This window comes from Theropithecus gelada, chromosome 6 (assembly GCF_003255815.1).
Source record: "Theropithecus gelada isolate Dixy chromosome 6, Tgel_1.0, whole genome shotgun sequence".
Classification (NCBI taxonomy): domain Eukaryota; kingdom Metazoa; phylum Chordata; class Mammalia; order Primates; family Cercopithecidae; genus Theropithecus; species Theropithecus gelada.
In genome coordinates this window covers 131757815-131770935 of record NC_037673.1, presented here as the reverse complement: position 1 = coordinate 131770935, position 13121 = coordinate 131757815, and the positions used below count along the sequence as shown (strand labels likewise).

General features: G+C 49.3%; 1 protein-coding gene across 6 annotated transcripts in view; it reads left to right on the top strand.

Moving 5' to 3' along the window:
* Window positions 1-10677, top strand: part of LOC112625777 (core histone macro-H2A.1) — a 65663-nt gene extending 54986 nt beyond the window's left edge. For all 6 annotated transcript variants that reach the window (XM_025387083.1, XM_025387080.1, XM_025387082.1 and 3 more), the window contains exons 8-9: window positions 1658-1832; window positions 9924-10677. In XM_025387083.1, the coding sequence (XP_025242868.1) occupies window positions 1658-1832; window positions 9924-10089 (341 nt within the window). In that variant the 3' untranslated portion in view covers window positions 10090-10677. The remainder of the gene's footprint in view (window positions 1-1657; window positions 1833-9923) is intronic.
* Window positions 10678-13121: the final 2444 nt, after the last annotated feature.

Here is a 13121-nt window from a genome sequence, read left to right as displayed (position 1 = left end):
TACACAGTTTTAACTACCTAGCCAGGGGCAGCTGGCCTTTTGCCAGTCCCTTTAAAACACCTGTTTGACCAGCCTGTGGGTCTCTTCCCATCAGGGTTCCAGCTTGAGTACTGCTGGTAGCCCTTGGCACAAGGCCTGGTAGGAGGCAGCCTGGTGCTGCCATGTACCAAACTCTGTGGGAAACCTCAGCCACAGCAGATGCAAACCCATTAGGTGTAGCATGGTTCAAGATACTTTTGCTTGTTTCAATAACACTTTTGTTTTTGATTTTAACAGCTACTTTAGAAACTGCTTTAAAATAATTTTGAAAGTATAAAGAGGCAAATAAAACATATTCCTGTTCCACTGTGCAAAGATAGTCACTGTTAATGTTTCTTTCCAGTCCTTTTCTATGCATAGTTTAGCCATGACTTCTCATGGGGATAAACCCACTGGTTTAATTCAATGCCATAATGTCAGGTTTTTGTAGGTCAGCCTAGAGTTCTCAAGCCCAATCACAAAGCAGAGCCAGGACTCAAATTCATGCCCTGTGACTGAGCTGTTTCTACTGTACCATGAGACACTACCCACAAATCGCTCCTTCTCCAGTATCTACCACACGACCATAACAACACATACCCCTTGTAAAGATATTCCATTAAAAAAAAAAAAAAAAAAGGGTTTCAGAAATACGCAACCAAATACAAAAAGTTTGGATGTTTTACTTTAGCAGTGGTATGGAGACTCTAATGTGCTCCTGTATAGAAGCATAGCATGCAGCACCCCCTAAACCCAGTGCCCCCAAAACCTTCTTTGCAGAGCATCTATGGACGGGGATTCTGGAACATGCTCTGGGAGACATGGTACTTTGCAGTTTGTGGCAGACCCCAGGCCTGTGTCCTTAGATCTGGCAAGGGAAAGGCAAGTCTTTTTGGTGGAGATGTATAGCTGGAAAGGGGCCCCTCTTCTCTCCTAGGAAAAGAAAAAACAGTTCCTTAAAAACTAAGCTAATTCTGCCACAAACAGGATCAGTTATTCACACAGTGAGGCCATCTTCAGCAGGGAGAAGACAATGGCAGCGGAGATGCTGGTCAGTTTGCTTAGCAGATCATTTAAAGCAGTTGCTTTCCTGGTAGCTTTGTCCTGAATTGGGTCTGGGAGATTTAGAGAATACATCATAGTAGAGACAAATACATCATATTGGTGTGCAAGTCGATAATTAGCACACCAGTCGACTTAAAGAAGAAGGGTTGGAAACCCAAAACAATTATTTTAAGGCTGCAGATGTTCTGACATGTTTAGTTGAGTTTGTGTTCAGTTGAGTTAGATGGGTAAGGCTCTGCCTCTGGGAGAACTGTGTAAGCTTTCTGAGAGTGGAGAGAGGCTTACTACGAACTTGGTCGAAATTCCTGGTGGTGACATATTGTAATGCCAACTTTCCAAGGGTGTGGCTTGGCTTGGCTCCCCTCTTCAAGTGAAAAGACTAAATGATGAGCAGTTCTTGGCTCGAGCTCACGTTGGAATCACAACGCAGCAGACAGCTGTGGAACTCCTCAGACACAGGCCATTGGAGGGCCCAGGAAGATGTATGGTGGCAGGGGAGTGGGTCTGTGTTTGGCATCTTGTGCTTTGTAGTGAACCAGAGCTCACTATTTCTGTTTCATCCCCCCACCACTAGCTGCTGTAAGCGCAGGTCACGGCCTGCCTGCCAAGTTTGTGATCCACTGTAATAGTCCAGTCTGGGGTGCAGACAAATGTGAAGAACTTCTGGAAAAGACAGTGAAAAACTGCTTGGCCCTGGCTGATGATAAGAAGCTGAAATCCATTGCATTTCCATCCATCGGCAGCGGCAGGTAGGGGCACATGCTTGTTACATATCAGTCATGGGTGTGTCTCTCTGCGCACACATCGCCCATAATTGTGGTGCTGTCACTCTGTGCAAGGCCCGCGGAGGCTGCCTTAACCAAGGAGACCAGAAGCACGACATAGGGAAGAATGCAGACATTAAATGATGGTGAGGGACAATCAGAGAGATCCAAATCCCAAGGATGATATAAAACTTCAGTTTTGATAGCAAATGTCATCACAGAAGGGGACCCCAGGGTGTACTGGGACCACAGAAATGGCGCCTCAGAGAGCAAGTTTTGAAGGGCACAGTGACTTAGATGGGTGGAGAAGATCTGGAGGTATGAATAACAGGGATACAAATGAACAGCTTGGCTGTCTCAGAATAAGTCTATAGCTGTGTTACAGTCTGCCACCCAAACCACAGTATTCTTTGGATAAAGCCCTCTACCCCTTTCCTTTCTACTCACAAGCATCTTCCACCTCCTGAGAACCTGTGTCTCTACATGACTCACTGTCTTACTGCCCTAGGTAACCCTGCTGGTCTGCTAATGAGGTAATGGGACCTGGTGGAATGGAATGGGGAATTACGTGAGATTTAAACAGGGCTGGGCCCTACTCCACTTCCTGTCCCAGAAAATCCCCAGGTAGACTCACCAAGGTCTTCACGAGCAATACAACTGCCCCTAAGACATACACATACCCAGAGGACCACCATGGGAGAAGCCTAGTTTTTCGACAGCTGATGACGCAGGTAGGGCTCAGGGCAACCCCCTCAATACCTCCCTGGTTGTACACCCCGAAGATGTCAGCAAATAACCTATCAGGTTCCTGCCTGTTGGAGCAGCACTGCACTCTGGCTTAGGGGTCAGGCCTGGAGTTGCGTCCTGGCTTGGCCACTAACCAGGTGAGTGATGACATGTAAAGTAATCCCTTTCTGAGAAGTTGGCATAATAATCCCCCCATGCAGTGTCTCAGGGTTGCTCTAGAAATTAAAGGAGCTCTTAGAAGGCAGAGTGCTTTCAGAAATGTGTCCCATGATGCAGACATGAGGACCTGTCAGGGCAGAGCCACCTCTGAGATTGTGTCCCACTGCCCATCACTATTGTCCTCCCTACCAAGGGTCTAAGTCCAAGGCCTCTGGAAGGCTCAAGGTCTGCATTGGGCACTGGAGCAAAAAGAAACTGGCCTTTAGAGGCTGCAGCTGTTAACAACTTGCGCCCAAGAGGAGCCATAACCTGGGGTTCTGTGTTGGCAGATGGCTCACTTTGGACAGAGTACCTGCCACTGCTCCTGGGGCTTCCCATCCCAGCTTGTGAGCCTTCTGGGGTCTCTGCCCATCAGCCCCTCCCAGCACCCAAGGAAGGCAGGGCTGTGTAGCACCAACTGCCTGTGACCCTGCAGGCTGTCCTGTCCTTCTGGGCGAGCCTGAGCAACGGTCCTCAGAACCATGTCATGAACTGATAGAAAACTGCTCTCTCAAACACTTTCCTTCCAAACTTTCGAGAGGATAGAGAGTACATTTTGCCATTTTCCGCTTAGGCAGGCCTCGTGATTTTGCCTCCTGCATGCTGCCATCACTGACGTCCCACACCTCAAGTACTGGTGGCAGAACTAGTACGGGGTGGGCTTCCTGTCACTTGACATTCTGCCTAGCAAAAGACCCTGTCCACAGGCAGATGGGCACTGCCACCATTCCCCAGGGCTTTCTGTGGCCAAGGCCATGTGTGACTGGAAGGGCCCACCAGTACCAGGCTCTGGGGGAAAGATCTCCGGTTGCGCCTGAACCTTCTCTGGAGCCTCTATCACTGCCTGCCACCCATTGCTGCCCCCACTTCTCCCAGTCAAGGGAAAAACAGAAGAATGAGCATTTCCTAAGCAGCCCCTCACCAGTCGGTGAGCTATGGGCAGGCTTGCCTCCCCGTTCCCTGGCCTTGCATCTCTGGGCTGTCTGGTCCTGGAGCTCTGTGAGTAAGGCCCCTCAGCTCTCCTGTCCTGTGTGACCTTTGGTTAAATGAATCAACCTCTCTGCCCTGGTCTGCCTTATCAGCAAGTGAGACTGTAGGGACTGCCCTTCCTCACAGATGGTTCTGAGTCTCAGTTAATTAGTGCTTTGGATGCACTTTGATCTGCTCTGATGAAAGGTGCTTCTGAAGAGGGAGGCAATAGGAAACTTTATTGGAGGTAATAATTTCACACCCTTTCATATGGGTATTGAGAAATTTTTAATTGAAGCATAAAAGTAATTCTCATAAAAGAGCATCTGTTATTACAAACTTATTTACATTTTTCATGGAGTAAAAAGTAGGAATAAAAATAATCAATTGAAAGCTTTAAGGGGGGAAATGCCCAAGGCAGCACATGTGTACAGCTACCCAGGCCACATCTGCCAGGCAGACCTCACCCCACAGAGCTGTGTAAATAGCTGCCCTCTCTTTCATGAGTAAAAAAATGGGATTACACCAGAGCCAGCCAGTAAATCACAGTGGGTTTTAGGACGGGAAATAAAACAGCTTGTTTGTTGCATCCAGTGTCTCTAATGTTGGGATTAAAACAGTATAAATGTAAGCATGTTGGGAAAGAGCCGTTGGTAAAGGATCACTCTCTTAGCTGAGGCCCAGCGACACAGCCTAATGTGGAAGATGACCACAACCACACCTGTGTGATGGCTCCCTCCAGCCTGTCGGCCTTGCTGGGGGCAAGTGAGGCCCTGGCATCTGGACATCCTGTCCTCAGTCATTCTGGTCATGATATTTATGGATACCCCTACTCCCTCAGCTCTGTTTCACATTAGGGGTGACCCCTCTCCAGAGGGGTAGTACATAGAGAATACTAGTTTGGGGCTTTGATTAAACTTTCCTTAGATTTATGAGCTTAAAAGGAAAGTGGTTTACTTTTTTCAAGCTACTATTTATGGATATGTGTTGAGCCCCAGGTACTGTGCTAAACCCTTTATCTGCATTATCTCACAGCAACCCTACAAGGTGAGCATTATTATTCCTTTCAAGGGCAAAGAAACTGAAGCATGGAGGGGTTAAGTAACTCATTTGAGGTCAACTTGTACGTGGTAGAGCAAGAATTTGATCGGAAGCCCTTGGCTTCGAGCTGTTAGGCTCATGGAACCCCTGCCTCCTGTCACCACTGGTCAGCCAGACCGCAGATCCTACCTCCTCTCATCCCACCACAGGGCTGTTCCCTGCCTGTGTACTCTCTTTGCATAAAAACTACCTGGGAACTCCCTGACCTGCCCAAGTATAGCCATCAGCCTCTTTCTCCTCCTAACCACTGGCCTCAGAGGTGAGATAAAAGGACAGAAACTCAAAGGCCTTTGGCCTTTGAATAGGGGAGAATTTTTCATTTACCCAAAGCCTGGGGGCCTCGAGTGAGAGGCCACTTTGGGGCTGCCCAATCCCCTCTCTAGCTGCAGGGGGCACAGCTCAGGGGAGTGGTGGCCCCATCACCATTGCTTCTGAATGTTCTCCTTCCTGTATACCGTTGCTCTCGGCTCAGGATCCTAATGACTTGGATCAAAATGGCCTATGTTTGGGGCAACTTCAAACAACCTGGCAATTACTAAAAAATGGTAAAGGCCTAAGAGCAGCCCACAGCACAGTGCGAGGGGGACCTAATCTTAGCAGAAGAATGTCTATACCCTAAGTGACTGACAGACAAAGAATACCAGAATCCACCTCTACTCCTCCCCAGTCATCAAGGGCAAGCTCCCAGTCTGGCTACTCCAGAAAATCTCCCTGGACTCCCAGGATACAGCCTCTTCCCCTGTGACTCTCTGAGGTCCCTAATAAGCTCCTAACCTGGATTTGCTGCATACCTGCCTGGCCCCAGCCCTGGAAAGTGAGCTCACTGAAAACAGGGGTGTGTGGTGAAGCCCCACTCAAGAAGAGGGCTGAACAGAACTGGGATGTGGTCCTTGGTGGACCTAGAGTTCCTGCATGTCCAGACAGGACTGTGGGACAGGCATCCAATGTGTACATCCCCAGCTATTACTGAGCAGGCTGACCCAAGAGGGCATCTTGCACTGGCCCTGGGAAACTGAGGTCTAGTACTCTTGGGAAAGGCAAAGGTCATTACACAACTGGAGTGACTTTAGGGAAAGCTCAGATGTCTGTTTTAGTCTGCTCAAGGTCCCAGCCCTATGGTGTAGGAAACACTTGACTCCAGAGGAACTTAAGGAATATTCCATAAACACAACCCACAGGCCAGATCAGGGGCTGAAGAGAGTGGCAACAACACACAGTGCACTCATCTTCTGGGCGGGGCTGATGGTGGCCGCAGCACTGGCAGCCTCATCATCACCACCATTGTCATCATTGCATAGACCCCTGAAACACCTAATGTCTAGTGGAGGAAACTAATGTTTAGAGAGGTTAATGCCCTGGCCCACAGCAGCTGGGATTCAAACCCAATTCTGACTCTAGAGTGGAAGCCCTTAGCCCCTCTTGCTCTGCAGCATCTGGTCTGAAAAGAGGGCAGTGCAGCTGTAGGACAGAGTGGCCGTCACAGAGGCCAGGCCAGGCAAGAATGGCTATTCAGAGGGGCCGTGGTTATACAAGTAACAAGTGAACCCAGCTGAGAAGCTAAAGATGCAACACCAGTGGGCATGAGTGCGCCTGAAAGTAGTCAGTACTGCGCCGGGGAGCCTCTGTGTAGTCCCTGCTGCTGCATGCCCACAGTCATAGCCAGCAGCTCTCTGGGTTCCGAGGCCAACATTGTTAGCACAGTGTAACTGCAAGGACAACAGCAGTCACCCAGTCACAGCTATCCCAGGGACGAGGGTGGAGGAGGCAGTTTTCTACTGCATGAGCCTTTTAAAAGACCCTTCAAAGCCACCTACTTTATAGACAGTTCCTCTTAACTGAAGACTCTCTGTGCCATGCTTGCTGTGCATTTTCCTGTCCCATACTCTGACTCCATTGCACAGGATGGGGAAACAAGGCACCGAAGCGGGACCACAACTCAAATCCTGTGTGACTCTGGGAAATCCTGAGCTTTTAACCACTCTGCTTCTCTACCCTGGAGGGAGTAGGGCTGTCAGGCCACCCATGCCTCAGAGGCAGACCTGGGTCTGACCTGCCCCAGCTGCTGCGTGTGCTACTGCTGCCTCTGTCTGGAGGCCTCAGGGCTTTGTGTGGAGTGCTCTTGCAGGGCATCCACCTACACATTCCATTTTGCTACAGGCATTCTAACTGGCAGCAAGACATTTTGAGACCCACCAGAAAATGTTAGGAAAGCCGTTACCTCTGCCATTCCTTCCTGGCAGCCTGCGCAGTCCAGAGCAGCCGCAGTCCCATAGCAGGGTTTCTTTCTTAGGCTGTAGCTTCCTAGGACAGAGGGATGGATTTGTCAGCAAAGGGTTTTCCTGGAAACAAATCCAGATTCATGTTCACCCACCAACAATCTTGAAATGCTTGCAAGGCCAGGGACATTCCGGTGGCACAGTCTGCTATTAAATGGGAGTGCAGGCAGGTGTGGGCACTGCAAGTCTAAAACATTTGATGCTGACTTCCCTCCCCCATTTGCAGATCCTCAACATCTGGGTCCACCATGCCAGCTTAGATTATGAAGTCCATGCTGGCTATTTGTAGAACAGCAGTTCTCAAAAGTTGCTAGACCTGCTGAATCAAACTGTTGGGTTTTGACAAGCTCTCCAGAATTCTGATGCAGGCTGAAGTGTGAGAACTGTTGATGTAGAGGAATAGAAAAGAATATTTCCTCACTCAAAGTCACATACCCTTTTGTAAGGATCCAAGGCAGAGGCAGGGAAAGCCCCAGGAGGGGTCTGTGTCAGAAAGCACTGGTCACAGGCAGGAGTGACTGGCACACTTTTGGTGTGTTCCATGGAAACCCCTTGCGACCTCCCAGTCAGCGTGGCACGGCATGGGCCAGGCCACACTGTGTCCGCATCATACCACATCTCACCCAGCTTGTGTGGAATGTAGCTAACCATTGGAGACAGCTGCTTGGGCACGCAGCCCGGCTGCAGCTACAGAAGCCCTGCCCCAGGGCTAGCTCAGCTAGGCAGACCATCAGGTCACCTGACAACTACTATTTGCAACAGTTCCACAGGCCCTCAGCCCAGCCCCCTGTACGCATGTGAGGCTGAGACAGGCAGGAGGGCACCTCACTGCAGGAACCTTGGAGCTGGTAGAGCATAGTCTTGGGCTTCACATGCAGAAAGCAACTTCTCACAGCTCCTCTCAGCACCCTGCAGCCCCCGTTCATCCAGGTCACATCCACAGACGGGATTCTGCCTGCTCCAGAAGCTCTTGGCCCCTTGGCTCAAGTGCAGGCTGCAACAGGACTGAGGAGCCCAGCCCATATCTGGAAGCAGCCTGAGCTGCTGGAAAGATGCCCCCCAAAAATGGAAGACTGAGTTTATCTCCTCAAGCAGTTCCCAACATGGCTCAATCCAGATAACCTGTCCTCTGTGCTCCTTGACTCCTGTGACTATAGTGAAGGCAGCTGTGCCTGGTGTGGGCCAAGATTTCAGATCTGCAAACGGCACTGGTGCCAGAGGAATGACCTGTCTGCTCTCAGCAGAGCCCTTTTCCTTCATTATACATGACACCCACCATCCTGGCCCACCTATTGGTCTAGAATCACCAGGATCTCCCAGGAGGAAGCTGCACAGGTCTACCACCACTCTTGTGACCAGAGCGGCTCTGGAGCTCTGACGCCTCTCATGGGCAGGGTTGTATGCACTGGCTGCTGCTCTGTGGGTGTGCTCTGTGGCTGAGGAGCTGCCACCTGTGTGTGAAGGAACCGTGGGTTGCCCCCCACTAATTAATTGCCCACAGGCTCCTTCACATAGGCTGAGGGCACATCTCTTGTCCTCTAAGAGGGAACTCCACTCCCGAGGCATCCAGAAGCTCCTCAGTCTCCACAAGCTGGAAGCCGTGTATGGTCAAAAGCAAGTCACAAGAGGGTTTCCCCTGTGGCTGTCAAATGCACTGTGCACTGTCAACAGTGGACCACTGAGGTGCTCCAGGGCCAAGCCAGGAGGTTCAGAATGCACAGGCATGCAGTGAGTGAGGCTAGCAGTACTACAGTAGATGCCTACCTTACACCTCTGGAAACCCCTCCACCTGGCAGCAGGTGCCTCATGTGAAGAACTCCAGCTGAAATAGGCGGACTGGCCCAGCGCCTTGGACACCAACACACCCACAGGCTCAGGTGGATCGATGACCGTAGATCTGCCAGTGAACAAAGAGCCACCCATGAGAGCTGGCCCCAGACTCACCCTCAGTATCCTTAACTAAAATGGGACCAGTAAGGGATGTGAATCCAGGGCCACTGGCTCTAAACCCAGGTTTTCACTAGAGTAGGCAAGCTGCCTATCTCCTCCTGGGTCTCCTGGGCTACCCACATGCCATGCTGACCAGGAGCAGCCTCAGGCATACCACAGAGCAGTGAGGGCCAGTCCCGATTTCATATTTTTAAATCCAGAGCATCTACCTCCAGAAATTGCCACATGACATTTGAAGCGGAAATGTATGTGGATTCAAATACATATGGCTTGGAAACTTGGATGATAGCCCTGAGTTGAAGAGCCCACTGCTCCCTTCGTTGTGGCCTCTGGGGTGGTACCGCTGGTGTGTGTTAGAGGGTGGATTCCTGGGCAGTGGCCCCTGGTATGAAGGGGTAACTCTTCTGTGTGGGTGGATAGAGGTCAGTGCCTTCCCAGAGAACCTGCAGCCATTCCCTGGGGCTGACATCGAGAGCCTGGGCTATGGCTCAGGCACTGTGCTAGTCAAATGCATGACAGAAAAAGAAAATCAGGAGCTCACACTGCACTTCGGGGGCTTAATGCACACCACAAAACACTATTCTGTTTGCTGGCCTTCTCTGAAAGCACATAGCACGTCCTTCTGCAGGTGCCAGCTCTCTGTCCAGTTGTCTGTCCCCCGTCCCGTCTTCTGGGCACTGGGCTTTCCCACGCTGGTATACAAGCAGACACAGGGCTCAACAGACACGGACCCAATACACAGCAAGCTGCAGCGCAGAGGTGGCCCGTAGGGTGGGGCTGGTCCCGCGGTCCCCATGGCATCCCAGTTGCTGAGTGCTTGTTTTCTCTTCTCCAGGAACGGTTTTCCAAAGCAGACAGCAGCTCAGCTGATTCTGAAGGCCATCTCCAGTTACTTCGTGTCCACAATGTCCTCTTCCATCAAAACGGTGTACTTCGTGCTTTTTGACAGCGAGAGTATAGGCATCTACGTGCAGGAAATGGCCAAGCTGGACGCCAACTAGGCTGAGCAACGACAGAACCAGCTGCACCATGTACCCCACCTCCAGTTTAAAAGAAAAAAAATCCCCTTCACTCCTACTGGGAGGTGGGACCCCTTTCATTTTCAATTTTGCTCATCTAGGGAAAATAAGGCTTTGGTTTCCAGTTTAATTGTTTTTGACCTTCTAAAATGTTTTTATGTTAGCACTGATAGTTGGCATTACTGTTGTTAAGCACTGTGTTCCAGACCGTGTCTGACTTAGTGTAACCTAGGAGATTTTATAGTTTTATTTTAATGAAACCCTAATTGACGCACAGCAGTGGGGAGAACAGCGTCTTTTACTTGTCGCCGAAGCCAGGAAGCCCCGTTTGTAACCGTGTGTTGTGGTGCTTTATCGTACACCCAGTGGCGTTCTTTTTACTCTAATGTTCTTTTTTTTCCCCCTCAGAAGAATCATGAATTTGCAACAGACCTAATTTTTGGTTACTTTTTGTCTTAATGATGGATTTGAAAATGGAAGATTTAATAAGGCAAAGCAGAATCTGTTGTCCTTAATTATATTTGCAATTTGGAATTTGTGTGAGTTGATTTAGTAAAATGTTAAACTGTTGTTGTGACTGGTGTGTTTCAGTTATTGTGCCTGTGAGTCGCGGGTCCTAAGTTGGCCTCTGCAGTCACAGGATGTGGGAGCAGGGCAGCCCATCCCCCTCAACCCTTGCCCTGCCCCCACAACTCCTTGGATGCTCCACAGTGTTCAGTGCAACCTGGGTGGGTGTGGGCCATTTGCTGGTCTCAGTGGTTTGTAGAGAGAATTTTTATAAAGCCTCACCTTTTGGTTCTGTGGGACCCTTGGGCCAGGGTGTTATCCCCATTCCACAGATGAAGGAGGGAGTATATCAAGAGCCGTGCAGATGGCATGTGGCAGGCTGGCGCAGAGCCAGGGCTCCAGACCCTGAGCCCAGCTCTCTCCTTACCATTGTCCCCTTCTGACAGTCTCTGGCTCAGGGCTGGGCCTGGCCACTTGCTGATGGAGCTGCTGGAGCCTCATGCCCTCTGCCGGGACTGCTGGGTCTGTCATCCCTGCAGGACGGGATCCCTGGCAGAAGGGTGCCGGGAGCTTTCCAAGGACAAGCCGCCACAGCCAAGGCTCCTGGGATGTGCTGGCAGCTTTCACATGCCTTCTCACCGCCAAGGCTGTTGAGGGATGTTGATTATTTAGGAAGACCTCAGCCAAGCCAGAGTAGCTAAAATATGTTAGCAAAACACGGACACTTTTTGCTTCAAAGGGCACTTAAACCTTAACCTTAATTTGCCTAAAACACACAGAAGACTCTTTCCATCTCTGAAAGAAAGAAAAGAAAAGAGAAAAGAAAAGAAAGATGCCTGCATCTAAAGCAGACTTGAACCAGGAAGAAATATGCAGTATACTTCATATTATGGATGAATGTAAAGGATCATTTTTCTTTCCCAAACTGTGCCTAATACAAGCTCTTCAAAACAGAAGACCCTAGACCATCACACAACCAATCTTTTCCATGAAAAGGCAACGACTTCCAACTTAAACCTGAAAGATGATTTTTCCAAATTTCATCTGAACATAAGGAGTTCTGTGGCATTTTTTTCCAAGATCTTTGCTGGGTCTAGATGATGTATTCCTGTTTCTTGATTTGAAATGAGAGCGAGCGGTGGGGCGGTGGGGGGGAACTGCATTATCTTTATAAGAAGATGCATCTTAAAATGATACCACTTCATAGTTAATACCAGCAAACTGCTTAAACAAACCATACTATGCGCCCTCCACCCAAGAGCATTCGTGCAGGTAGGATCTGCAGTGTGGACAGAGGGTAGTGGAAAACTGTGGCCACTGTTAGCTGGTCAGACTGATATTTACTGTATGGCAGGTGCTGTGCTGAGTCCTTCATGGGTCTCATTTCATTTGGTCCTTACAATAACCCTATAGGGCAGGTCCTATTATTAGATACATTGTATAGCCGGAGGTGATCACACTGCTGAAAAGTGACAACCAGATTCAAATGCAGAGTTTCTGACTATTGTGATATAGGGTCCCTGATGGCATGCGCTTACCAGCAAAGAGAGTCCATTTGGCCTTGGTATTTCTAACTCGGAGACTGAAACACAGAGGGACTTGTAGATGGAACCAAGTTTAAATGACTTAATTGGATGGGCTTAACTTTGGAGGAACACCGCAGAAGCAAATGTGTTTTTCAAAGATCTTCCACTAGATGTCGCTAAAAGGATTGAGAACTAGAGAAAAGGGCTGCGGATTTCTGCTCTCCTTGTGATTGCACAAAAGAATAAATTGCATTTATTGCTATTTGCATGAATGATTTACCATAATCACCTAAATGTTTCTAAACTTTGAATAATCCAAAGTGCATCATGCCCTGTGATGTGGGCACACTGTAGAAATTCTTTTCAATGAAACTGAGGGAAAGTGAGCCAACAAGCTGCCCGGGGTTCCCACCATTGCTAAGCCACTCAGTTTATTTTTAAAACTGGGATCAAAAACTGTTCTCTGATGTCAGCCTCATGCTTTAAGGGGCAAAAAAGCTCATTACTTTCAAAAAAAATTGGTGCAACTGCAAGGAACTCTTGAAATGCACACATGCCTCTATTCAAAAGACAAGTTTGCAGTTAGTAAAACTTAACAGAAATGAAAGTATTTTGTGAGGGGGTAAAATCCTGCAGGTTCTAGAGAGGTGAAGTGTTGCAGCCCAGCCCTTCCCTTCACTGTAAGCCTTCAGAGGCAGGCTTGCAGTGGGTGCCACCAACAGCTGCCCCAGCCACTGTCGCTGTGCTGAGTCCCCCCAGCCTCCCCCAGCCTCACAGCCACGCAACCCTGTGATCCAATGGCAGCATTAGGCAGACAACACCTATTCCCATTCGTTTCTCAAGAACAATTCTTGCCCTCAACAGCTGGGCCCTGTCCTGAATAATCCAGACGATTTTCTCAGTGCTCCTCCATGGGCGCCTTTAAATGACATCTGAGATCTAACGTAATGCTGTGGCTCCAACTGGTACTAAACTGACAAT